The sequence below is a fragment of the Kogia breviceps genome, chromosome 6 (genome assembly GCF_026419965.1).
Source record: "Kogia breviceps isolate mKogBre1 chromosome 6, mKogBre1 haplotype 1, whole genome shotgun sequence".
Taxonomy (NCBI): domain Eukaryota; kingdom Metazoa; phylum Chordata; class Mammalia; order Artiodactyla; family Physeteridae; genus Kogia; species Kogia breviceps.
This window is the reverse complement of record NC_081315.1, coordinates 14,636,697-14,661,976: the sequence shown is the minus strand read 5'-3', so window position 1 is coordinate 14,661,976 and position 25,280 is coordinate 14,636,697. Positions and strand designations below refer to the sequence as shown.

The 25,280-nt window shown below is 39.9% G+C and overlaps 1 protein-coding gene across 2 annotated transcripts in view; it reads left to right on the top strand.

Annotated features, from left to right (window-relative positions):
• The first annotated feature begins 899 nt into the window (after nt 1-899).
• UNC5C (unc-5 netrin receptor C) overlaps nt 900-25,280 on the top strand; it is a 392,714-nt gene continuing 368,333 nt past the window's right edge. For both annotated transcript variants that reach the window (XM_059066537.2, XM_067035523.1), the window contains exon 1: nt 900-3,084. In XM_059066537.2, the coding sequence (XP_058922520.1) occupies nt 2,961-3,084 (124 nt within the window). In that variant the 5' untranslated portion in view covers nt 900-2,960. The remainder of the gene's footprint in view (nt 3,085-25,280) is intronic.

The window sequence follows — 25,280 nt, the reverse complement described above, 5'->3', positions numbered from 1 at the left end:
CTTCCCTGTCTTTCGCACCTCATCTCTACATACCATTTCTCAAACCAGTCTCCTGCTCTCTATAGACTGAATTTCAGTATTGAACTACTTTTCCCCTTGTCTCTTACTCTTTCTTTCAAAGCATTAATTTTATGCAGTGTCTGTCATTGGGCACTTCAATAACCCAAACAGAATTATGTAACAATTTAATTCTATTTAACTAACTAGACTTTGAGGATTCTTCTCTGCTGAGCTTTTCTGGCAATCAGTCAACCAATACTGACTGAGCAGTAACTTTACATTGGGTTCTGTGTTTGGAGCTGGGGCTGAAATGGTGAACAAGGCAAAGTCTCTGCCTTAAAGAGTTAAATTCTAGTTGGAAAAGCTAACCAATAAAGTGGCAAATGAATGAACAAATTTTAGATGTTCATAGAGTGAGTATACGTGAGGGTTTCTTAGTATTTAAGCTGCTGTCCTTCTTGGAAAAAATTGTACAGACAGGTATGAAATATAAACAGAACCCTTTCTATTGATGCCATCCTCAAAATAAATGACATGTTATAAGTGGCCGAGCTGCCCTGTCCAACATGATAGCCCCTAGCCATGTGGCAATTAAAATTAATTAATTACATAAAAATTCCCAATTCACACTAGTCACATTGCAGGTGCTCAATAGCCACATGTGTCTAATGACTACCATTTTGGAAAGCATAGATACAAATATGTTTCTCATTGCAGAATGTTCTGTTGGACAGCACTGGTCTAGCCAGCATGCAGCTGATGGGAATCTTTCCTCAAAAATAAGAACAGCAGCTAACAATTTTATGTGTCAGGCACTTCACATACGTTTAACTCATTTATCGCTCACAAAAACCTAGCAGATAACTACTGCTAATAGACCCATCTTACAGATTAAGAAACTAAAGCATCAAGCTTTATTTTTCAATGTCGGTCAGCTAGTAATACGAAATGCTAAGAATTAAGCTCAGACAGTCTGACACAGGAACTTCTGATCTTCTTACCAAAATATCTTGGTATCTTGGTGTAGGGAAGCTGAAGAGGGAGACGTGATTTTAGCAGGGCAGGCTGTGCCTCCACAGAAATAAGAAGTGGCCAGATTTGTCAATGTCTTTGCCAAGAATGACCTTTTCAGATCTACCAGACTCATCCAAGACAGGTCTTATTGGCTAAAGGTTTAGATGGAGGTTAGCTTTGAAACTATCTAATAAAATATTTCACAGATGGAGAAACTGAGACATGCAGTTCACCTGACCTGTCCAGGATAACAGAATGAGTTAGGACCACAGCCAAGATGAGACCACAAGCTTACTGCCTGTGTGTTTACACATTGCCCCCCTTGGCACCAAGAGCTTAAAATTTCTCTGATATGTTATTTAATATTACTTTAGGAATGTAATAATCTTGGGAAGTGGTTTTCTTCTTCCTGGAAGGTCAGTGTGCCAATGTGTATTGGACTTTCCATCCATCCACTTTTTCCTTTTCTTATTTTATCCACCCGTTCTTACATTTCCCCTTCACCATTACAACAGGGATCCACAACAGGGTAATTGCCCAGTTACCCAGGCAATTCTTTCGTGAGGAAAAATAAAAACGCACTGCAGTTTGAGTCCTTACACACACACCGCTAGGAATCTGGAAAACATGTCATAGGTTCCACCATCACTTTAAGTGAGTATCTACAAATTTTGTTGTGCATCGTTTCTGGGAGTTTCTCCGGTATCATGTCACCACTCTTTACATACTCAACCTTGCCAGCCACCAAGGTGCTGGCCACGAAAATAAAGCTCTGTTGAAGAATGAGGTTTCCTTGAGCTTTTGGTTTCTGTTCCACTACAGAGGAGTCATAGGCACCCAGAGCATAAAGCAGTGTGACCACCCCAAGACTGCCGCGGGCTGGGGCTCTGCAAAAGCTTCACGCCTTCTTCCCGGCCCCGCAGGACTTCAGCTCGAGCCCGACACCCCCCCCCCCGACACCTCCCCCCCCACCCCCACCCCCCGCCTAATCAACCGCAAGACCCGAAGTCGTAGAGCGAGTCCAGTCCCGGGGAGTCTGGTTCAGGCTCTGGCGGCGCCGTGGAGGAGCTGGGAGGCGGCAGACTGAGCTCCACCGGACACAGCCAGGGGGCTCGGGGCGCGCCCGCTGCGCTCTCCAAGTCCCGGTCTGGCGCACGGCGTGAGGCCGGCGCGCTCCCACGCTCCCAATACGCTCCGTTCCTCAGGTCGCTCTCGCCTCAGCTTCCGCAGAGAAACCAACAGCCGCTCTCCACCTCCGGCTCCGGGCACGCCGCTCCCGCAGTCCTCGCTTGCCTAACGCGGGCGGGCGGGCGCGCTCCCGCCGCCTCCTACGTCCCAGCGGAGTTGGGCTGGGCCCTCCACGCCTCCTGGGCGAGCCCCTCGGCGCGCCTGTGCGCCCCGCACTACTAGGTGACCCTCTTCGGCCAGCCGGCAGCCGCAGCCGGGAAGGCTCTCCGCGCGCGTGAGAACCCCGAGACGGGAGCGCCTCGCTGTGCACAACTCCCTCCCTCCGCTCCCTCCTCCTCCTGCTCTCTCCCTCCGCCCGCCCCCCGCCCCGCGTGCCTGTGTGTGTTCGGCACCGGCGAGGGGACCCGGGGAACAGTCCGGGCTCGGCGCGCGGCGGAGCTGCGGCTGCTCCCGCTGCCGAGGGGAGCGGCGAGGTGGCCGCCCTGCGCCTTCCCGGACTTCCCAAGTGGGGGCAGAGCCGCCGCTCACGGAGCCGCCTGTTAGCAGGCACAGGGAAAGCGGGCCCTCCAAACTCCTCCTCAGCGCCGCCTCTCCACCCCCTTTTGGCCCCTGCCCTTGGAGAAAGTGGAGTGTGGCGCTCGGTCGTCGTTACTCCTTCAGACAGCTTCGCGGTGCTCGGATTCCGCTGCTGCCCGGCGGGGCTCAACGCTGTCGGCGCTCCTCCGTGTGTGCCTCCCGCCGGCGCACCTCTGTCGACGATGAGGAAAGGTCTGCGGGCGACAGCGGCCCGCTGCGGACTGGGGCTGGGATACGTGCTGCAGATGCTCGTGCTACCTGCCCTGGCCCTGCTCAGCGCCAGCGGCACCGGCTCGGCCGCGCAAGGTAAGGGGTGCGCCGAGCTCCGCGCCACCTCCCTTCGCGTCTTCCTCTCCTCCTCCCCACTTCCCCTGGCTTCCTGAACCCGCCTCGTCTCCCTCAACTGGAAACCACTTTAAATTCTACTTTCCCAACTAGTCAGGACGCTTTGGTTAGGATGATTGTGAATCTGCCTTCCGAGATGGGCACGGAGGGGCCCGGACGCGCGGGGTGTCGGACCCACGTCTGTCTCCGGGCATGTGTCTCTTGCGTGTCTCTTGCACTTTCTGCTGCACGCTCACACGTTGTTGTTACCTTGCGCACAGCGAGGTTTGGAGAGACTCTGGGCGCGGGTGGCTGCGTGGCCTGCAGTAGAGGCCCCGTGACGCGCAGAGGCTCCCCGCGCTGTGCCACGTCGGGGGTTGCCGCATCCTCGCCGAGGCTCTGAGCGCCACACGCTGAAGGGCGCTCCGCTACGGAAACGTGTCCGTGGCGGCCGGGGACCCGCTGGCGCCGGTGGCCCTGGGCTGCTGCTCGGGGCGCTGCGGAGACTCGCGGCGCCCCCGGACCCGCGCGCCGCAGCCCGCAGCAGGCCCCGGGGTGTGCGCGCCTCCTCCGCCCTCTTACCCTCTCCTCTCCGGCTCTCCCTCCCAGCCGGCGACGGAGAAACGTACCCCCCCCCCTGCCGCCGCCGCCCCCCCCCAGCCCCGCCCCGGCTCTAGAGGAAACGGACTGGTCGTTCAAATCAAATCCGAAACTCCCCGGGGTAACCGGCCACTTTATAACTCTGACATTTTAATTTGATGCGTCTGAGCTTGAAAATAAGTGTCCGGGGCCCTGGGCAAAACCGGGATGGGGGAGAAGCTCGGCCAGGAGTTGCGGGTGGGTAAGGGAGAAGGGGAGGCCCGGGGGCTGGTTGCCTAGTTTCCTTCTCGCCCTCCGAGGGTGAGGTGATAGAGGCAAATCCCAGCCTCCCGAGCCTGGGAAGCTGAGTGGAAGAGGAAGGAGCCCAGGCGCCCCTCCCCTGGGTCTCTCTCGGGTCGTCTGCGCCCCCAGCGCCCCCAGCGCCCCCAGCGCCCCCGCCACCTTCTGGCCAAGCCGAGGGCCCACCTGGGTCTTACCGCCCAGTTTGGTGGCGGTCGCTGGCTCAGGGGAGGGAGCTCAGCTCTTCCTTGGGATGGGGGGCGGGGGGGATGGAGGAAGCTTCTGCAAGCGTTCGGAGGTAATCCGGGCATCCCATCCTCTCGTATACACTCGCTCCAAACTTGGAAAGCAGAGGAGGTGCGGCGATAGCCTCGATTCCCCAGAGATGCTCAGACACTCCGGAGGCTACCGACAGCATCCCCTCAGATCCGCGGAGGCGCTGGAGACCAGGGCGTTGGAGGCGGAGGGGGGCGCTGAGCGTAGGCTAGTGTGTTCCGGGTCGGGAGGTAAGTGATCAGCGAGGCTCTGCGGATTAGCCACAGCTACTTCGGGAGTAAATTGTCCTGCTGCCTCGCTAAGTAGCCACGCTCATAAATCCTTCCTTCCCTTCTTGCCACATGCCTCCCATCCCCGAGGTTCGGCCCTGGTTTTCTCAGTCGTATGTCTAAAGCTCATCTGCCTGTCCGTTTTACAAAGGAGTCTCCGCTGAGAATCATAAACTTATTGCAGGTTCTTGAAATTGGGAGAAGTTCTCAGGACGGCTGCTGAGGGTGCTTAGAGGGGGTGTTTGGAAGTTGAAGGGAGCAACCTGATGAATTGCTGTGGACTCAACCGCGTGACTCCCTGTGGAATTCGCCTGCTGTTATTGGGCGCACAAAGGACTAAGCTATAGCGTGGGAGCGGGAGGGGGACCAGGCGGTGAGAGAACTGTTTGGGAAAAGGACAAGGTAAAGTCCCCAAAGATGCGGAATAGGAGACATAGGATCCCTGCCGAGAGCTTCCTACAGCCAAATTAAAAAGACTGGGTAGGAAAAAGGATCAATAAAGATAACCAAACAGGAGATTGTGAGTGGGTTAATATTGAAAGAAGAAGGGAGAAGAGATGAAAAGAAAAGACGGTCAGGACAGACTGAGCGTTTGCCACTTACACTTTTTTCATCTTGCAGACCAGGCAAGCCAGAGATTGAGTACTGAACCTACTCTTCTGATCTTAAGTGGAAAAATTAAATGCATTCTTTTGGGTGTGTGCATTTCACTGCTGTTCTCCGTTTAGTATATATATTTTTTTCTTTCAGTTCCTGGTGAGCAAACTATTTATGTTTGAATCTGTGGTCTTTGAGAGACACTATTCCACCACTTTAATCTTTGTTTTCTTCCATGTTGCAGGATACCAGCTATTCCTGTGTTGTGTTACATATCAAAAATGTACAAAGCACCAAACCCTACTTTCAGCTTCTATCACTATCACTCTATTCCATTCCCCTAGCCTGTTTACTATTGAACTACTAATACAGACACTTTCTTCTCAGAGTCACACTCCTATAATTCTCTGATAGTCAGACCTTCCTTTCCTTCTAATGTCTTCTCCTTTCTCCTCTCTCTTCGGACTAGATCACTAGGTAAATCAAAGATGCTGTTGCTCCCTTTCCTTGTGCTGAGGACTTAAAGATGGGAATAAACTATTTTTTATGGATGGAAGTATGTATGCAGTTAAGATGAGAAGGTTAATTTAAGCATTTTACACTGTGGAAAAGGTTTTTATTCTGTTGTTGGAAAGCTACTAGAAAATTGGAAGTTTTAGGAAATATGTGTTGTCTTCAGAGAGAGCCAAGAAAATAACAGATGTTTGAGATAAAAAAAGCATAATGGGTGTTATTTGTGAGTGTACTTCATTTTGTAACTGTGGTTTGAAGACAGCAGTCATTTTAAACAGATCCTTGGGAGATTCTCTAGACTTTAGGCAACAGCTTTCTCCTTTCTGGCTATGTTCTAATTGTTTCGTTCAGGACTGCTGGGAACTCCTAGCTCCGGGGAATTTGTGGTGTTTCTGACTTTCAAGAATGAAAGATTTTACCAGGAAAAGGCAGCGTGTGTGTGTGTGTGTGTGTGTGTGTGTGTGTGTGTGTGTGTGTGTGATCAGTTTGTTTCAGAATTAGGGCCATCCTGTTTTATAAATGCATTTTATTTCTGGATTTACACAGCATTGATATTCCGCTTATCTAGCACCAACTAGTGTTATGAGTGTTAACACCACCAAACTCAGAACAGGAAATTACTGAAGATTCTAATTATATTGGGATAATTCTCTATTATTGTAAGATAATTTGTAATGTTTTTAAAACAATATACTTCTTCTGAGAAAAGAGTAAAAATTACTTTCATGCATTTATGCATATTGGTGTGGTACAAATAGACACTTGGCATGAAAGATTGAATTTCATGACAAGTATACTATATATTTTTCTATTTTAAGGGCAGAGTAAATTGATGAATTCACATTTGGAATTTGCAGTAAGGAAAGGTAGGCTAGTTTACCTTTGTTTAGAACAATAATTTCATGTATTCTAGCTTAGGAAATACTTAAAAAGCTTCAGAGAGCAAACTTTTCAAGTACTTGCAGAGAATGAGGAAGCATTAAATTGTTAACATTTATTGACTTCCTGGCCTTCTGTGTTCTGGATACTGGGGATTCCAAATTCAACAAGACAGGGTCCTAGAGCATCTCTCATTGTAGTCTGGTTGTCCTGATCAGGCATCATAGTGATTCTTTTTGAGCAACCCCCCCGCTAAGGACCTGAGGGAGGCACCAAGCTCTCCTAAACAAACTCTTAGCTTGCTTAGAATTATTGTTGAGACTTAAAAATAACGGTTCTCTAATATATGCTGGGTTCTCCAATTAGCGCAAATAGCCCGAGTGCCTTAACTGCGTTTGGCACTTTTCAGATTTGGGTCATGGCTTTGCTGGGGCAGCGAGGGAGTCACTCTGAGAAGAAACATTAAAATTACAGGCCGCAGCCACTCCTGGAAGATAATGGGGACGCTTGTGGGGTGGGGATTGAGGCAGTGCTCTTCCCTTGCTCTTTTAGCCTATATCTGTTTCAGTTTGACTTTGGTGTTTGTGGCAGTTAAAAACAGACCTGTTCACATCCCCACGAATTAGAAATCCATTAGCTCATTTGGATAGCGTGTGCTATTAGAAGTAAAGTTCTGAACAATTATTGTGCATTTAGTATGTGCCACACTGTATGCTGTTTGTTAGGGACACGGAGTTGAGGAGACAGTTTCACCCTTCGAGGAAGACTGACTTACAAGCATATAATTATCATTTACTTTCTGAAATATGACAGTGGGACTAGGTACAGTATCTTCTGGATTTAAGCATCCGATGTTAGTAAACATAGGACTAGCTAGGGTTGTCGTGTGAGTGGTAGCAAGAGTTCCATGATTTCTGTGCCGAGAAACTTCAGGGTGGCAGTTTGGTTGGAAGTGGGTTGTTCTTAAAGCTGAGTTTGCATTTGTAACTGTCTTATTAAATCTTACTTAGATTTAATATGTAATCGGTCTGGCTTTGGGGGGCCACATGTTAGAGGCTGTTAGTGGCCCCTCCTGCCTGTTAGTTTAGTGTTTACAACTGCCTCATAATGCTGCCTCCACCACCTCCTAGCTGTGTGGCCATTGGTGAACTATTTAGCATCTCTGTGCCTCAGTTTCCTCAGGTATAAAATGAGGGTAAGATATACTGTAAGTCATATTAGGGCTGAATGAATTAATGCATCTGAAGTATGTAGAGCAGAATTCTTTGGCTTCCAACTCTGTAAACCATGGGCAAAGAAATCTAGAAGTTAAAGAAATTAAGGGTCAATAATTTTGAACTCAGAGTAGGGATTGCTGCAGACACTGCTTCCCCCCAAAACAACAAATGGAGCTGTCTGAGGAGATGCTCCAAAGTACTGCAAACTCCTGGATATGGTGTGGTTCTTTGAACAGCCTGTGGGAAGCTTTCTCTTTTCATAGCCACATTTCTTCCTTTCTGCACAATCTGGGAAAATTAACCTAATACCAGTTCTAAAAATGCCATTTTAAGTCACAGCCTGTTAAGTCCTGGCTACAACCTCCACTCTTGACTTTCTGTCTTTACCATGAATATTGAAAGATAACTTTGTATAAATCCGTAAACACTTTTATGAAAAAAAACCATGCAAGTTCCATGTTTTCAGATAATGGTTCTGAGAAAACCAGCCCTTTATGCAAATGTGGATTGTTTTTCTTAAAAAAAAAAAAAAAAGACACAAGTGTATCTAAGGATCATAATTGAATACATGATAAAACAACACAAAAAAATAGAGTAAGTCTCCTATATACCAAGTTCTGCTCCGAGAGTGCGGTCGTTAAGTCCAACAAAGTTAGCCGAGGTACCCAACTGACATAATCGGCTATATAGTACTGTAGTATAATAGGTTTATAATACTTTCCACACAAATAGTACATAAAAAAATGAACAAACACAAAATATAAAGAAAACATTTTTCCTTTTACAGTATGGTGCCTTGTAAAGTACAGTAGTACCAGCTACATCACCGCTGCTTTTACATTTGCTTCCGGACATCCTGGGCTTGAAATAAGGATACTGTACTCTATACAGTACTGTACAGTAAAGTACACAAAAGCACAACCACTTGTAGAGGATGCATACACGTGACAGTGTACAGCAGGCATGTGAATAACTTATGTGATTGGACATGTGAATGCACGTTCACATCTTTGAAAAGTTCTCAGCTTGAAGGATCATATGTAGGGGACTTACCATATAGAAAAATAGGTTGACTTGAAGGCAAAGCAAATTCACCAGGACTTTCATATATTCAAATTATATTTGCAATAGAAAGTTTCAGCATCATAACTTAGAACAACATGAATAATCTAGATAATATATATTTTGAAAGTGTCACATTTAATTACTTCTATTTGTTTAATGGTTATTGCTATTTTTTTCATGTTTGGTGTATTTTTTGTTGTTGTTGTTGTTGAGCCATGCAGCTTTCAGGATCTTAGTTCCCCGACGGGGGATGTAACTCGGGGCCCTGGCAGTGAGAGCACTGGGTCCTAACCACTGGACAGCGAGGGAATTCCCTTATGCTTGGTATAGATGTTGTTTTCTAGCAGAATTTAAGATAAAACTAGACATTTGTGGGGGTTTTATGTTATTTAGAGTTAAGACACATCTTTCTCTTATAGTATTTTCATTCTGCTTTTATTTTTGGATTGCTTGGTCTGCAGTTAGAGAGCCCCAAATTTCTCATTCTTTTTCTTTCTTAACCTAGCTCCTTAAAGCAATGTATGGGATCTTCTTTGATTTCAGATTTTATTTGGTTTTGTTACTGCTTATATATTTGTGGAAGAGAGCCCCATGAATCTGAGACCTTGGATATTGTTCCAGTATCACTCACTTAGTTCAAGGATGTTTAAACTAGAACAGAAACTCAGTGCTGTGTTTTATGTAACTTTTTTGAAGTACCGTAAGTTTGCCTTGAGCAGTATTAATAGATCTACTGTCTCCTTTTTTCTAGTTTTTAAAAAGAAATCCAGTAATTTAAAAAGTTATAGTTTATCTTATTTTAAATATTTATAATCTCTAAATTTGTGGAGATTTTAATTTAAAAACTTTATAGTAATTTATGAGCTAACAAGATCAAAAATAGTATCTTTTTTTTTTTTTTCTTCTCTACCTGGTTAGAACTCTCAGAAGAATTTCTGCCTTTTCATGATAACCTAAAACATATTGGGTTGGCCACAAAGTTCCTTTGGGTTTTCCGTAACATCTTACAGAAAAACCTGAAGGAACTTTGTGGCCAGCCCAATATATTCTGTTGCAAATATCTGGACTCTTTTTAAACAAAATGTTAGAAATATTGTTATAATTTTATAATTAAAATGAGTTTTGGGTTGAAGTTTTAATGTGGTTTCTCACTTTGAGTATTCCTGCCCCCCAAAAAGTTGCTCCCTAAGGTTTATATAATGAGGTTTTGAAAGACACAGAAGAGTATCTCCAGGTACTTAAAACATATCTAGCCTTCTACACGTAGTGTTAAAGTTACTGTGACATTAAATTGAAGTTATAATTTGGAAAGTGAGCTGTAGCTTTGAAAATGCCAAATATGCAGATATTTGTCCTTATGTCAGTATACCTTTTATGAGCAGTGAGCAGTGATTCAAAAGTGCTTTGTGTGGCAAAAGTATAAGCCTAACATCTGAAAACTCCAATGTTTGGGGAATACCCTTTTCTAATTAAATGACTAACCATGTCTCATTGCCAGTGTGCTAGTGGAACGAGAGAGAGAGGAGACAGGTGAGACTTCATTTCATTGATGTACCTGTTACAGTTCTTACTTAAAATATGAGGGCACCAAATAATCACGTTAACAGATGATACTGATTAATCAAATTTAACTCCAGAGTTACCAGTCTTATTTATTTTAAAATGTTGTGAGGATAAGGGTTTTATCTTCATTAATCATTGTCATTTGGGTCCTGTGGCTAGATGCATTTCTCAGCAATTATGAGAGCCATAAAAATGCCTCATGTAGATGAACGTGTAGTATCTCTTCTTCTAACTAAGGATGTTAAACAACTGAAACTCCCTCAGCACGTTTAACAAGTTTATTGATGAATGCTAACATTTCTCAGTTTTAGTCAATGTCTTAATTGATTATTTAATCATGGACTGACTGAACTCACATGTAATTGATTGTCTTCTCTTTTTTTTCTCTGTTCGGAATAAAAACCTTATATATGAACATTCATTTCCAGTAAAAACACATTAGTGCTTGTACATTAAAATGCATCTGTAGCCCAATTATAAGGGTAAATATATCTATGAGTAGAAATGGATTCAAAATTCAAGAAAATTAGTGTGCCTAATATAAAATATGAAAGAGTGGTGTAGAAGTAAAGTATACCATTTGTACAGAAAATTATTTTAAAATAGTGCATAATGTATATTCTCGTAGACAATAAAAGTTTAGTGCAATATGATAGGACCTGTGGTGTAATAATATCCTCTTATAAAGTACAGGCATAGTGAAATATGTTAATGTATCAGATAAAAGTAAAGGGGAACAGTTGGGGACTATTCTAGTCTCTATGAATTTGCAAGTTCATTTTTTGTATTCAAATTGAATATTTTAGATGATTCTAATATCTTTTTGGAATTTCAAGAACCTAAAAAATCATTGCAAGATCTAGATCAAAGACTACGCTTTAACAAATGGTATTCTCTAACTTTTACAGGAGCAAAAAGTGACAGTCAGTGAGGAAAGCACTGTTGCTGTTTTATTATAAGTGATTGTCAAAGTCCTGTGTTATCCCTGATCCAAACCAAACAAATAACCAGATTACTACCACAACAAAAACTTTATGATTGGAAAGACATAGCAAATAATGGTAATTTCACTTTAAGCATTATGTCTGTGTGAAATATGTTGACATTTGAATTTAGCTTTTGCTAAGGGAAAATGATATATTTTATCTTCCATTGAATAAAGAGGTTGCCAAATATCCACATTGTAGCCACCCAGTGGAAAGAGGCAAGTTTGTCAAGCAGCAATCTTGGAGTCATTCTAAATAAAACAGTAATTACGTTACCTGTCATTTTCTTTATCAACTTTCCTTCTTCCTTCTTTATCTCCATAAGCTGATGAGACAGTATGAGGTTTAAAATGTGTTAAGGATCAAATTCAAGGATTGAAAGAGCCTAAGACATTTTCCTCTCAACCTACTACAGCCATCACCCACAGAGCATGCAACTTGGTGGGAAACAGAAGCCCATTTCAGAAACTGCTCTCAGAAGCTGAGGAAAAACAGGCATGTTCCAATGATTTATTGCTTGTGCTATCGGAGTAGAGACCTAAGATCAGTATTTCATCATAATATTATTCAACGGGCACTCTGACTTGAACCTTTATATAAATAGAGTCTTGATACATACCTACTTCAATTAACAGAGCAAAAGAGTTTCTAAAGTATTTAAAAGATGTATTTTTGAAAGAAGTTACGTTTGGATTTTACTTGAACTTGTTTGAGCAGGATGTACTTGTTTGAGAAATCTAGACTTAAATCACTGATACACAGAATCCTTCAAAGGTCTTTATAAAATGCATTGATATTTCCTCAGCTGCTCTTAAACAGTGTCATTAATAATGTCAGCGTTGTAGGTTAAATCTCACCTGTACATCAGAAATTGAAAAGCATTCTTAGGATTATATGGGAGTTATTAAGGACAATTGTCCCAGAAAAGAATTTGCTTAAATGGAGTTTTGTCTTTAATATAATTACATTTTTAGGAAATGTTGCCAATATCTTTCTCTTATATATTGATCAAAATATATGTTTATTATTGTTATACACACACACACACACACACACACACACACACACACACACACCACAGTGGAGAAAGTTAGAGCTTACTTCCTATAACCTGATCAAAAAATAGAGAAGAAGGATGGCTAGCAAAAGTTTTAACAATAGATATGTTTTCCCAATAGGGATGGGGGTAATCAATTTATTGGATTTATTAGAAATGATGATCACATGAAAGATATACTTTTTTTTTTTTTTTTTTTTTTTTTTTTTGTAGTACGTGGGCCTCTCACTGTCGTGGCCTCTCCCGCTGCGGAGCACAGGCTCCGGACGCGCAGGCCCAGCGGCCATGGCTCACGGGCCCAGCCGCTCCGCGGCACGTGGGATCCTCCCGGACCAGGGCACGAACCCGCGTCCCCTGCATCGGCAGGCGGACTCCCAACCACTGCGCCACCAGGGAAGCCCGCACATTTTTTTAAATCAAATTAAATAACTATGGAATTATTTCCTAGCAGGGTATTTCTAGGCATACTCTTAATGGAGTGAAGAGTTACAAGAAGTAGACATATATATAGTTCAGTAATTCTCTGTGAGCATATATATATATATGTCTATACACACACACACACACACATACACACATAGGCTTGCACAAATTGTGTGTGTGTGTGTAACTTGTTTTGTTTTAGGAGAGTTTATTTTCAAACAGCCTTGGTAATATCCTTAAAAAACAGCAAAACCTATCAAACAAATGAAAACAAAATTTACTAAAAAAAAATTCATAAGTAGTCATTGGATAGGAAATGAGGTTTCATCACTGGTTTCTAACTGCAAAATTATATTCTTTTCTGCAAAAAGTGCCTCGTTGCCGACCAGTAGCTAAGTTGTTTACAATAGTGTACAATAGAGATACCTCTGCCTCATTCGTGTGGTGGCTTATCTGATAGAAACAATTTCTTCCTGTCCTCCAGATGACAGAGACTGGGGTGTCTCCACATTCACTGGTTTATTTCAAACAGGTGGAGAAGAACTTCTGTATTTTCCTACACAGTAGACTATAATCTTTTGACCAAAGGAGGTCAGCTCTCCTGTGTGCATGTGTAAAGTCCTTCATTCACATATGGGAACCCCCTCTTCAGGAGAGACAAAGTTTCCTCTGGTAAGCACCCTGCCTGAGGTGACCTCTTAGGATCGGGCTGATTGAAGGCAAAGTCAGTTGTGTTGTTTTCCCCTGAATTCGGTGATGATTTGAATAAAATTTTTTTATAAAAAATAAAATGGAGTTAATAAAATGGAGTTATGTTTCTAGGCTGCAGAATGTTTAATTTTCTTGGAGTCCCTCAGGTGCCATACAGGTGGCTTTATTTCCAGATATCTCCATTACATCCATTGATACCTTGATTTAAATGAATGAAGATAAAGTTAGTTGAGGGGGGAAGAGAAAGGTTGTTACTAATGAAAGAATATAAAAAATTTAATTGCGCATAGAGGGATAATATACTTTCTTGCTTATTTTTAATATTGTATTAAATGCAGATTAATATATATTTACATGACACATCAATATGTAAATGTTAATTATTGCCATATGTTTCCACATCACTTGGCATTTATGAGCTAGGATTTTTAAAGATGCAATAAATTCTAGTGTGCAGGGAATTGTTTCCTGTGTTACACATGATATGTTCATGGATGATATGGGGTTTTCATAAGAAAATATGTAATACTCTGTTAAGAAGAGCAAAGTAATAATAATGTCCCGCAAAGTTTTCTGACTGCAAGTCTAAATGCTCATGAGAGAGGTTTCCTGTTGAATGCTGAATTGCAAGGTTAAAAAGAGGGTCTTAAAGATAAGAGTGGATTCCACAGTCCTTGAGTTTGTTTTGCATTCAGTGACAGTCACTAAATTAGGGAAAGGAATGTTCAAACAACACACTTGAGGAAAAGTGATTTTTATAGAAAGGAGCCATTTCTGCTAATAGCCAGTAACTGCACGTAACCCTGCTGACATTAAAAGTCCATTAGCTGAGCCCAGTTTAAATAGCAGCTGACGCAGTGTCAGCTAAATGTACCTTGGAATTTTTTCATATGATGCAGTAATAGCAGTTCCATAATTTTTTTCTAAAACTACATGCATTAAGTAAAACAAATGTCATCTGATAGTAGTGGCAGGGTTGCTAATAAGCAGGCAGAGATTTGTGATGAAACAAAAGTAACAGTTTATATAACAAGAAGATAATAAATGGTAGTGATGGTTTTAAAAGGGAGCCTTTGAGAAAAATCATATGGAGAAGCTTAAGCTGAAATCCAGAAAGAGTTGTTTCCATAGAAGTGCATATTAACGTGCACTACTTTGAGGTGCTCGTTTGAAGTGAAGTGACTTTTTACTGTCAGCCTCAGAGTTTAGTATCTCAGTGTATTTTGAAACAACAGGGAGCCCTCTCCTTAGACCCTGATATGTGTGTAAAAGCCAGGGAAGTGGGTAAAAGGGGATTGAAAAAAGGAAAACAAGTGCAAAGGTGAAAACAGAGATATAACTTCATGTGTGTTAATACCTTTAAGGTGATTACTATGGTACTATTTTTAAGCAATATGATTTATTAATGCTGCCTACAATGAAATCAGAGGTTGAACTGTTGATAATCTTACCCCCCTCCTGTTTTTCCACCCTTTGAATATTTCCCAATCTCCATTTTAATCCTCTGAAAGACAGGAAGTTTTACTGCAAATTTATAGTAGAATCCAAGAATTTTGAATAACTCCTCTTAAAGAATTCTCCAAGACAGTGTTCTGTAACTATGAGACCATTGTGAAGACAGTGAGGTTTGCTCAGTAATCTAGTGTGTGAGTTGACAAGAGGGCAGTAATTAATGAGTGACTGTCGTACTCACACCACTCTAAAGTATTACGAGAACCTCCATGCTGACCACCCCTCCCCATTATCAGACCATTAGTAAAACCCTGTACAGGCAACAGTGGGGTGCTCTGCTTAAGCTTATGACCCTAATCATTTGGGTATAAGCTTCGTGCATATTTTCAGAATGGTCACTCAAGTTCTCATCACACTTTCCAGTACTCAGAATTATTTCTCATTCTAACCTGAGAATTTATTTATAAATCTAACCTGAGCTATCACATCTTTTATTTTTATTTTAAAGTTAACTCAGTTTTCTTTATATGATTAAATAAATACTTCACATAACCCTGCATTGCTTGAAAAGAGAGGAAAAAGAAACAGAAAGGAAAAAAGAAGAAAAGGACTACTGTTTAATCACAATGGGGTGGCAGAGACCTCCCTTTTATGTTCACAGATTTTCATACAAGCATTTCATAATAAAATCAAGAAGTTCTCTTTGGTGTTGGTAACTGTTTTAATTCAGTTCAGGCCACTGTAAAGGCTTATTTTGAATGAATTGGAAGCTTCTAGAGACAGACTTTATGCAATTAAATTCCTAACCAAAATCCCATTTACTAACATATTGTATGAGGGACTGATGAATAATCTTGTCTTTAGTGTGTAACTCAAACATTAATAACAGATGCAAATATGCCTCAGTTCAACCAGTGGGCTTTCATTTTTAATTCTAAACTGACTTAAGTTTTTTCAAACTAAGACATCTGTTAAAAGTGACTATTTCCTGTATGTTCTTCCTTTTCTGTTGCATAAATCTATTGCAGGAAGAAAAGAGAATGCCATAATATTTGGCCGCACAGTAAATTTGTACGCATCTATGAACAAGTGTTATGAAATTGAATTATGTTGAAAATTACAAGATGACGCTAGACTGATTGAAATAAGACAATTATTACATTCGAGTTTGGAACAGTTTTTAGAAAAAAACTACCCTGAAATGTTAATATACTATTACTTTCTTGGAAGTTTTACGATGTATCTTTTTTTGGGTAAATAATTACATTTAAAAAAATTTTGAGTGAACACAATATATAGTTTGGTTTGGTGCTAAATTCATTCATTTATGCTTGGAAAACTTTTCTTAAATTAATCTTTAATAATGTCTATTCTTTACTGTGATTTTATGACTATGCTTAGAATAGTGAATGGTTTAGATCACTTCTTTTTTCTTTTTTTCTGTTTAACATTTCTTTGACTTAGGGGAAACATATTAGATACATGCATGTATGTGTGGGTCTAATAATTTCCTGGTATAGGAAATTAATCAAAATGCATTGAAAAAATGAATCAATCAAATCCGTTGTTTACAATCAAGAGTATTCTTGGCAACTATGCTAGGGAAATACTAATGCAGCCTTTATATAAATAAGTCTTTTGGTAAAAGTAAATAAACTGTGCTAAACTCTAAGCTTGAAAGTTGCATACAAGTTTAAAATCTCTTAGCGTCACTCCACATTTGTAAGTAGAATGTCAGAATCATAATACTATTAACATCACAGAATTGTGAGGATTAACAGTTATCAAAAGTGAAGAATCGAGAGCCGTGCCTGGGACCAGATAAGCGCTAAACACATTAGCGACTGTCATTGCTGTTGCTGTTGTATTTTCATTATGTCAGTGTATACACCATACAACAACTTTCACTTGGCACCATTATGAAAATAATTGAATATATCACAAGAATGAGAGGATTGCATTCAATTGGGGGTACCATCAGGTGGAAAAATCTCACATGAACCAACAAAAGCATGTTGCCAAAGGTGAAATACTTAAAAAGGAATTGGTAGATTTTAAAATCACATTTCAAAATACCCTGTTAAATTATCAGATTTTAGTTGTGCATTAAAACTATGTGGAAACTCAACACAAGTGTGTGTGGTTTTATGGACAAGTTTTAGATGACTTTTTTCCCTATGCTAGATTCTGAAGGTAGAATATATTCCATTAAAACTACTATCTAATAAATGTTAAGGAAATAATCAGTTTATATTTTTCTCTACTATACATTGGCTATACTTATAAAGACAAATATAAGTACAAAGACTGGAAAAAACAATTGGCAAATTCTATTTTTTTTAGTTTAATTTAATTTTTGTTTTTATACAGCAGGTTCTTATTAGTTATCTATTTTATACACATCAGTGTATACATGGCAATCCCAGTCTCCCAATTCATCACACCACCACCACCACCACCCACCGCCTTCCCTCCTTGGTGTCCATACATTTGTTCTCTACATCTGTGTCTCTATTTCTGCCTTGCAAACAGGTTCATCTGCACCATTTTTCTAGGTTCCACACATATGTGTTAATATATGATATTTGTTTTTCTCTTTCTGACTTACTTCACTCTGTATGACAGTCTCTAGATCCATCCACGTCTCTACAAATGACCCAATTTCATTCCTTTTTATGGCTGAGTAATATTCCATTGTATATATGTCCCACATCTTCTTTATCCATTCATCTGTTGATGGACATTTAGGTTGCTTCCATGACCTGGCTATTGTAAATAGTGCTGCAGTGAACACTGGGGTGCATGTGTCTTTTTGAATTATGGTTTTCTCTGGGGATATGCCCACTAGTGGGATTGCTGGGTCATATGGTAATTCTATTTTTAGTTTATTAAGGAACCTCCACACTGTTCTCCATAGTGGCTGCACCAATTTACATTCCCACCAACAGGGCAAGAGGGATCCCTTTTCTCCACACCCTCTCCAGCATTTGTTGTTTGGAGATTTTCTGATGATGCCTATTCTAACCGGTGTGAGGTGATACCTCATGGTAGTTTTGATTGGCATTTCTCTAATGATTAGTGATCTTGAGCAGCTTTTCATGTGCTTCTTGGCCATCTGTATGTCTTCTTTGGAGAAATGTCTCTTTAGGTCTTCTGCCCATTTTTTGATTGGGTTGTTTGTTTTTTTAATATTGAGCTGCATGAGCTGTTTATATATTTTGGAGATTAACCCTTTGTCCATTGACCCGTTTGCAAATATTTTCTCCCATTCTGAGGATTGTCTTTTCATCTTGTTTATGGTTTTCTTTGCTGTGCAAAAGTTTTTAAATTTAATTAGGTCCCACTTGTTTATTTTTGTTTTTATTTCCATTACTCTAGGAGGTGGATCAAAAAAATCGTGCTGTGATTTATGTCAAAGAGTGTTCTTCCTATGTTTTCCTCTAGGAGTTTTATAGTGTCTGGTCTTACATTTAGGTCTGTAATCCATTTTGAGTTTATTTTTGTGTATGGGGCAAATTCTTTACTTTTTGCTAACATTTAAACTTTTCCAAGAGGAATGGAAACAACCTTCATTTATGTTAGAAATTTTAATATAGCAAAGCATTTACTGATCCTAGGGTGGAAGTAAGATTTATTAAACTGAAATTTCCAAGCAGAGTTAAAGTTCTTATATGTGCAAGGGACATGTTATAATACAGATAAAAAGAGAAATTAGATACCAAACTGTTAAATATGTATGTTGTGATTGACACTTTCATTTAATAAAGTATTATTCTAATGGATTAATTCATGAACAAACTGTAGCTGAACTCATAGTTTCTCATAGGTATACACATGTTAATTATGAAATATAAGAAGGGAAAGGGGGAAAAAGTGCAGATCATAGTTTCGCTTGAAAAAAGTTTTCTAGCATGCATTTATAAAATGAAGGTATACTGTAGCTTAAGTAACAACGGTATTTTGAAAACAGTGGGCATAGAAAATGCATTCATCTTTAAACAATTTTCAGTACTATATTTTTTAGTTTACTGTGTCATTAAATAATCTTGTTTGTTCTTCTTTATAATACTCTTTAAAATGCTTCATTTTAAAATTAAAATAAGATAAAATATAGAGAACATTTTCTTCAAAATGTGTCAACTTGATAGGAAGAGTATAACCCAAAATATTTATAACGGAAAATAATGCAATTGCGGACCCTTAGCAAACAGAATGTAATAGATGCATTAACTAAATAAATAAACAAGGATAACTCCTTCACTGAACTAAAATGATACCCACACAGGAAACACTTTAAAAAGCCCGTGAACACTGATCCCATTACCTTTTCCTTTGTCCAAAAAGCAGAGTTTAACACTCTTATCAGTTTTTAAGTTCAACCCTCCTCCCACATCCCCCTTACTTGCCCAAGTCCAGCACTGTAGGAAACATCCCACCTTTAAAAGATAAAATTAATAAGAACTCTGGAATCAACAGCGTGGTTTAATTCCTATGTAACTATGAATGCTTCTTATCTTTATAGAATCTTAGTCCATTTAAAAAACCCAACAGAAACAACCTAGAATGTTTTAATGATTGATTAAACTGCTTATTTCGGGTTTTCTGCTGTATAAAAAATTTGGTTTGTAGTAGTTTCTTTGAAGATTTCCAGGGGAAATCAACCATTAAAAAGATGAGACTGTATTTATAACCCCTTCTTCTAGGCTTATACCTGTTTTTTGTTTATTTGCTTTTTAAAAAAATAAAGACAAACGTCTCAAAACTTTAATTTTATGAACATTAAACAGTCTTAGGAAGTTCTGTCATGTGATTATTGAGGTTTTGGAGTTTTAAAAAAATTGATATAACAATATTTATTTTGTGCCAGAATGTATTTTTATTATTATTTTATTGAGGGAGGAGAGGAGCAATTTAGAAAGCCAAGTTGTCAAAACAAACAAAAAATTAAACTATTTCAGTCTCATATATTTAGAGATTTGCATTTAAACATATTCAACCCTTTAATGATGTTATATTAGCAAAGATGACATACATTACCTAAACATGTTTCAAATATGTCCATTTCTCCCAACTGGATCACTAAAGAAGGTTCTTCCTGCTTCCTGTCCTGCCCCACTCTCCTCTATCCTCCCCACACAGAAGTGAGGCAAATCCTAGCAAACGTCATCAGTAAAGCTCTTTTCCTGAAAACCCTTTGATGCCTTTCCATTGCCTCTAGAATCAGATCTAAACTTCTTAACACAGCTGATGGAGATATTTATTCTTATACCTCTAATTCGATTCCTGGAACTCCTCTGTGGTTATAGTCTCCTCTGACCATGCACCTTTCCCAAACCGGGCACAGGTTGTTCCAGTGCAGCCCTAGAAGGGGACATCCTTCAGGTATTTTTAACAAGCTGGCAGTGACTGAGTATGTGGCTTACACTCATTCCTTTGCTATGAACAAGTGTTCAGTCCTCATATCCTATCACTTTCTGCTGGCTGACTTTTGTTCCATCTTGATGTTTAGTTTAGATCTTTATTTCTTCATAAAGCTACCTTTCACACCCAGTGGCGACACTCTTTCCTTTTCCCTGTGTCCCCAGCTAGCATGTCAGCATGGGGAGGGCAGGAACCATTTCATTGCGCTATCTCTAGCACGTAAACTGGTGCTTCCCACAAACAGTTGACATGCAGTATAGATCTTTTGAATGATGTTGGATGAGTGCATATTTGTTCATGCATAAATAACATGTCGTAGAAGGGCTTTTGGTGACTACTCATTGTGGTGGAGTTAGCAGGGGCTTTCCAGGTTCCCTCCATCACCCGCTTGGAGAGCTACTGGACAGAGTGAGCTGACTATGAAGTTGTAGGTGGAAAGGACAGTCTCAGGAGTGAAAGTTCACCATCTCTTAGGTGCCTAAAAGACCAGTCTCCTTACCTTGCTTTCAGAACTCCATTCCGAAATCCATCCAGATCGTCTACCCTAGTATCTGGGGCTGTTAAATAATGAAGAACTTGGCTTCTCATATAGTTGAAGGAAATAAACCTGAGACAATTGATGGGTAAGCAGTGTGAGCACAACTAGTCTGTTAACCGGTTTGGTCAAGTTGCCTAAACATAGAATGGGGAGTTAAAGAGGTCTACAAGTCAAAACAGCACCCTAGCATGCCCCAGAGAACATTTCCGATTATTTAGTTGTAGAATTCTATCATATAGAACATGGTTAAAATAGCCTTTCTACTGGGTGATGAAATTGTTTTATATTAGGATTATTGTTGTGTCAAAAATTGCCCTATTGAGTATTTCTTCTTCTTTCTCTTCACTACAAAGTAAATCAGTCTCTTGCAGGGTATGTGTCTTAGTCTGTTCGGGCTGCTATAACAAAATAACGCAGACTGGATGGTTTATAAACAGCAGAAATTTGTTTCTCACAGTTTTGGAGGCTGGGAGTCCAAGATCAAGACACCAGCATGGTCATGTGGGTAAGGATCCACTTTCTGGTTCACAGACAGCCGTCTTCTCTCTGTGTCCTCACATGGCAGTAGGGCATAGGGTCTCTGTGGGGTCTCTTTTGTAAGAACACTAATCCCATTCATGAAGGCCCCACCCTCACGACCTAAGTATCTCCCAAAGCCCTCACCTCCTAAAACCATCAATTTAGGGGATTAAGACTCAGCATATAAATTTAGGTAAGGCACAAACATCTGAGCTGTGGCAGTATGATAGTATGAATATGAGGTGGGAGGGCCCGGGGAAGGGGGGAGAGTAGCCCAGAGTCAAGAAAAATCAATCTATTTGGGAGTGCATATTAAACCAGTTGTCTTCCTGTCATTGACTATTGTTTGAAAGTTATTTTGCTAGGACTACAGTCTATTATACTGAGGCAGGATATTTTGTTTCTTAGACTAGGAAATAGTACAGTGAAATGTAACATTATAAAGCATCATTGAATCAGATATTCTCATAGGCACTTTTTAAAAAAAAATACATTATTTATTTATTTTTGGCTGCGTTGGGTGTTCGTTGCCACATGTGGGCTTTCTCTAGTTGGGGTGAGCAGGGGCTACTCTTCATTGCGCTGCGCCGTTTTCTCATTGTGGTGGCTTCTCTTGTTGCGGACCATGGGCTCTAGGCCCCGTGGGCTTCAGTAGTTGTGACCCACGGGCTTAGTTGCTCTGAGGCATGTGGGATCTTCCCAGACCAGGGCTCAAACCCGTGTCCCCTGCATTGGCAGGCGGATTCTTAACCACTGCACCACCAGGGAAGTCCTCATAGGCACTTTTAAGGTCACCAAGATACGTTTCGGATTACGCTACACTGCCAGCAAAGAGGAAATTATAACAAGTAACTACTTCTTTTTGTTAAGACTTCAGTAAACACGGGCCCAACTTGCCCTGAGTAATTACCACAGAGAGCTATGCAGTGGTGTTTAACTGGTAGTTGTATGTGATCAAGAAGCCTGAATCTTGCCTTGACATAAAGCAGAAGAAGTGGTTAGGAGACAGACCTGTAATTATCAGCAGCAGGTGCCCATAATGGAATGCCAGAGAGATGTTTAAAGAGGCAAATATTACTTTAGGAAAGCTTTCAAGACTGGCAATTTAGACCAAAAGACATCTAAATAAAAACTGGCTTGAGAGCAGTATTAAAAAAATGCTTCTTTGAAAACAAAAGAAAATGTAATAAATTCCTTTTATGCAGATTAACCCCTTCTTCCTTATGCCGAGGTATTATCGAGATATGAAGTCTGAAACAGGACTGGACTCCATATTCAGAAAAGGGGTTAATTTAACAACTTTAGACATGTTTTGATTATTAGAAGGTTTATGGTGTAAACAAAAGCTTTGCTCTTTAAAGTATCACATGAATAAATTGAATGAAAAATTAGTTTTTCTAAAATGAATTTCCATGGCTTCAAAGAACACTGGATCATTGATTCCATAATCATATATGACCAAAAGTTTTTACTTTAATTATATAAGTTAACAGTCTTCTCCATTGTAACTTTTAATTTGAAGAATAAAAACAAAAGAAACTCAGTATTAAATGGGAACCAAAACCTTAATATACATTTTACTAGTTTACTATATATTAATTTATTAAACATTTGTCAATTGTACAGAATTTCACCCTTCAGTGATAATGTTTTTCAATTTTCACCTTTTTCCAAAAGAAATAAAATATTATCATCCCTTCTGAGTGGTACTATGAAGGAATAAAGATCTATACGGTAAACTATATTCAATAAAAACTTGTAATCAGGTTATAAAACAGATGTTAAATGTAGGTTTACAATGCCAATTCCCCTTTAAGAAATGCACTTAGCTAAGTTGTTTTGATAGTGCACTATTATTTCAATATTTTACTTTCATCTTAAACTGTAGACCAAAGGCTGTGGTTTATATTAAAGGAAATTCTCCTCTATGAGGCATAGACAAACTAAAGAAAACCAACAAAACGTAATTGCCTGGGTAGCTTTTCACGTTTTTAAATGGGGAGTTTTGCTTTTTCTTTCTTTTCCTAGTAGGCATACACTTTGGCTGTTTTTATGTTGTGGGAGTGAATGAACTGAATGGAACTGAACACCTTCTAATTGAGAGGAGTCATGATATCTCTGTAAGACCACATTCATTCTCAGATGTTGCTTAGTATGTATTTTGGGGAATATTTGGTTTCCTGCCTAATGCTAACCATATATTTACCACTATGAAAACATGTGGAGAAGTCAGTCATTCTTGCCAGAAATGCCTTCAGCTCCCACAGTACTTGTATGTCAAGATTTTTCCCTACTTAAAAGGAAGACATAAGATTTATTCTGGAAATTTACCAGGACAGACCAGCCCTCAAAAATGTGAAGGAAACGATCTCTGTAGCTAAATTAAAATAAACATAAGTCACACTTGATGCATTATGCTTAAGATAACTCCATCTAAAAATATATATGTAAGTTGTAGAGGGTATCAGTCCTTGTTCAAATTGGACCCCAAATATGGAAGAGAGATTCAAGAATTACCTAAAAACGGATGGATAAAAACAAGGGAAATAATAGTTTTATGACTTGAAATGTATCTGCATGTTTTGACTTATCTGGAGTTCTTTTCCTTCAGATTGTGAAGTAAAATTAAACCAAGCTGGACTTGGGCTCATTTTATATAGGTGTAACAAAGCATCCAAGTACTTACCTGAATTCTCACTAACAAAATTTAAAATTTATATAGAGGAGAAAGATGTGGTTAGAGCTGGTGGATGTGTAAGTTAGAATATATTTCTAACTATTTTAACATGTAGTATATCCTCAAACCACAGTTCCATTTAACCTTTTTTTTTAATGGAGAAAAAATTCCAGTACAGCTGAGATCAATTCAATTTAGGAAGTCTTAATTCCTGTAACCCATAGAGATAAATGAGATAGAATAGAATAAGATGTGGTACCCGTTTTTAAGAAACATAAAAATCTTGTTTGGAAGATGAATATTGCAGATAAAATATACAAAACTACAAGATGGCAAATAAAAATATTTTGAAAGAGATCAAATGAGAGATAAATGTGATTTGGTGCTAGAACTTTCCGCTGGGATAAACTCTTAGCCAATTTTTAGAAAGGAATAAAAGCAAGGGATCTCATTCCCTTTTATAATTACTGCTCCCACTTAACTTAGAGGCCACTGGAAATGTTTTGTTGTAGCTGTGCAAGATTCTATTCTCTCTTCACCTCTTCCCATTTTTTTCCCCCTTTCAATTTTGAGAGCAATTCTTCCCTCGGGCTTTCTCCTATTAACAACACTTGTCTTTGCCTTGAAGTGAGGAGTTACAGAGACCTGGTTTCTGATTTCTTGAGTAGCTCTTGCCTTTGCTCTCCCAGGGCTGTGTTACACTTTTTCAGTGCAAAGTGAGTCTCCAATCCAAATTTAGCTGTTTTATTACATACTCTGTAGCCAAGCTACTTTAGGCCAGACATTACCGCGTCTCTCTGCAACAGAGTTTGAGTTTGTCAAGCTGCATAGGTTTGTTGTCTCCTTTTAAATACAGTTTTACATGTTTTAAAACTTGTTTGGCTTTTGAGTAATGGTCTCCTTGGTGCTCTGATGTTTATAACATGATGTCAGTGCTTGAAGGTAGACGATTGCTATGGCAGATATTTGCCCTTCTCTATAAAGGATATAGGAAGGGGAGGAGGATCTTTTGCGTGAATCTCCCGGGTGGGAAAATGGATAAAGTTAAGCATATGTAACCTGAAGAACTACTTCAAAGTCAATTGTAGAGCATTCTATACTTAACTAAAATTCTTCAGGTAAATTTAAATTGAAAG